Here is a 296-nt window from a genome sequence, read left to right as displayed (position 1 = left end):
CCACGCCACGCAAAGCCCCACGGCCCGGGGGGTGAAGGAGCCAGGAGAGGGACTGTCCCGTTACCTTGTTGATGTCCCACAGCACCAGGCTGCTGTGGCGCTTGGCGAACTCGAGGGCAGTGGCTCTCCCCACGCCATGGCCAGCGCCCGTGATGAGGACGAGCTCTCCGCTGACAGACTTTCTCTTGACGGGGACAAAGAGCTTCACCAAAGCCTCCAGGTAGGAGTAGATGAGGGTGGCCAGGAAGAGGAGAAGCCCCAGCAGCGGGTTCATGGCTTCGCTCGCAGCCCGTTGA

At 63.5% G+C, this 296-nt stretch overlaps 1 protein-coding gene across 1 annotated transcript in view; it reads right to left on the bottom strand.

The window, feature by feature from the left end:
* The window catches only part of HSD17B11 (hydroxysteroid 17-beta dehydrogenase 11), a gene marked incomplete at its 3' end in the record, with an annotated part of 3,686 nt that extends 3,412 nt beyond the window's left edge, over window positions 1-274 (bottom strand). The window contains exon 1 of the mRNA XM_010172198.1: window positions 65-274. Coding sequence (XP_010170500.1) covers window positions 65-274 — 210 coding nt within the window. The remainder of the gene's footprint in view (window positions 1-64) is intronic.
* Between the last annotated feature and the right edge of the window lie 22 nt (window positions 275-296).

This window comes from Antrostomus carolinensis, unplaced genomic scaffold (genome assembly GCF_000700745.2).
Source record: "Antrostomus carolinensis isolate BGI_N321 unplaced genomic scaffold, ASM70074v2 scaffold19837, whole genome shotgun sequence".
Taxonomy (NCBI): Eukaryota; Metazoa; Chordata; class Aves; order Caprimulgiformes; family Caprimulgidae; genus Antrostomus; species Antrostomus carolinensis.
This window is presented reverse-complemented; position numbering and strand designations above follow the sequence as displayed.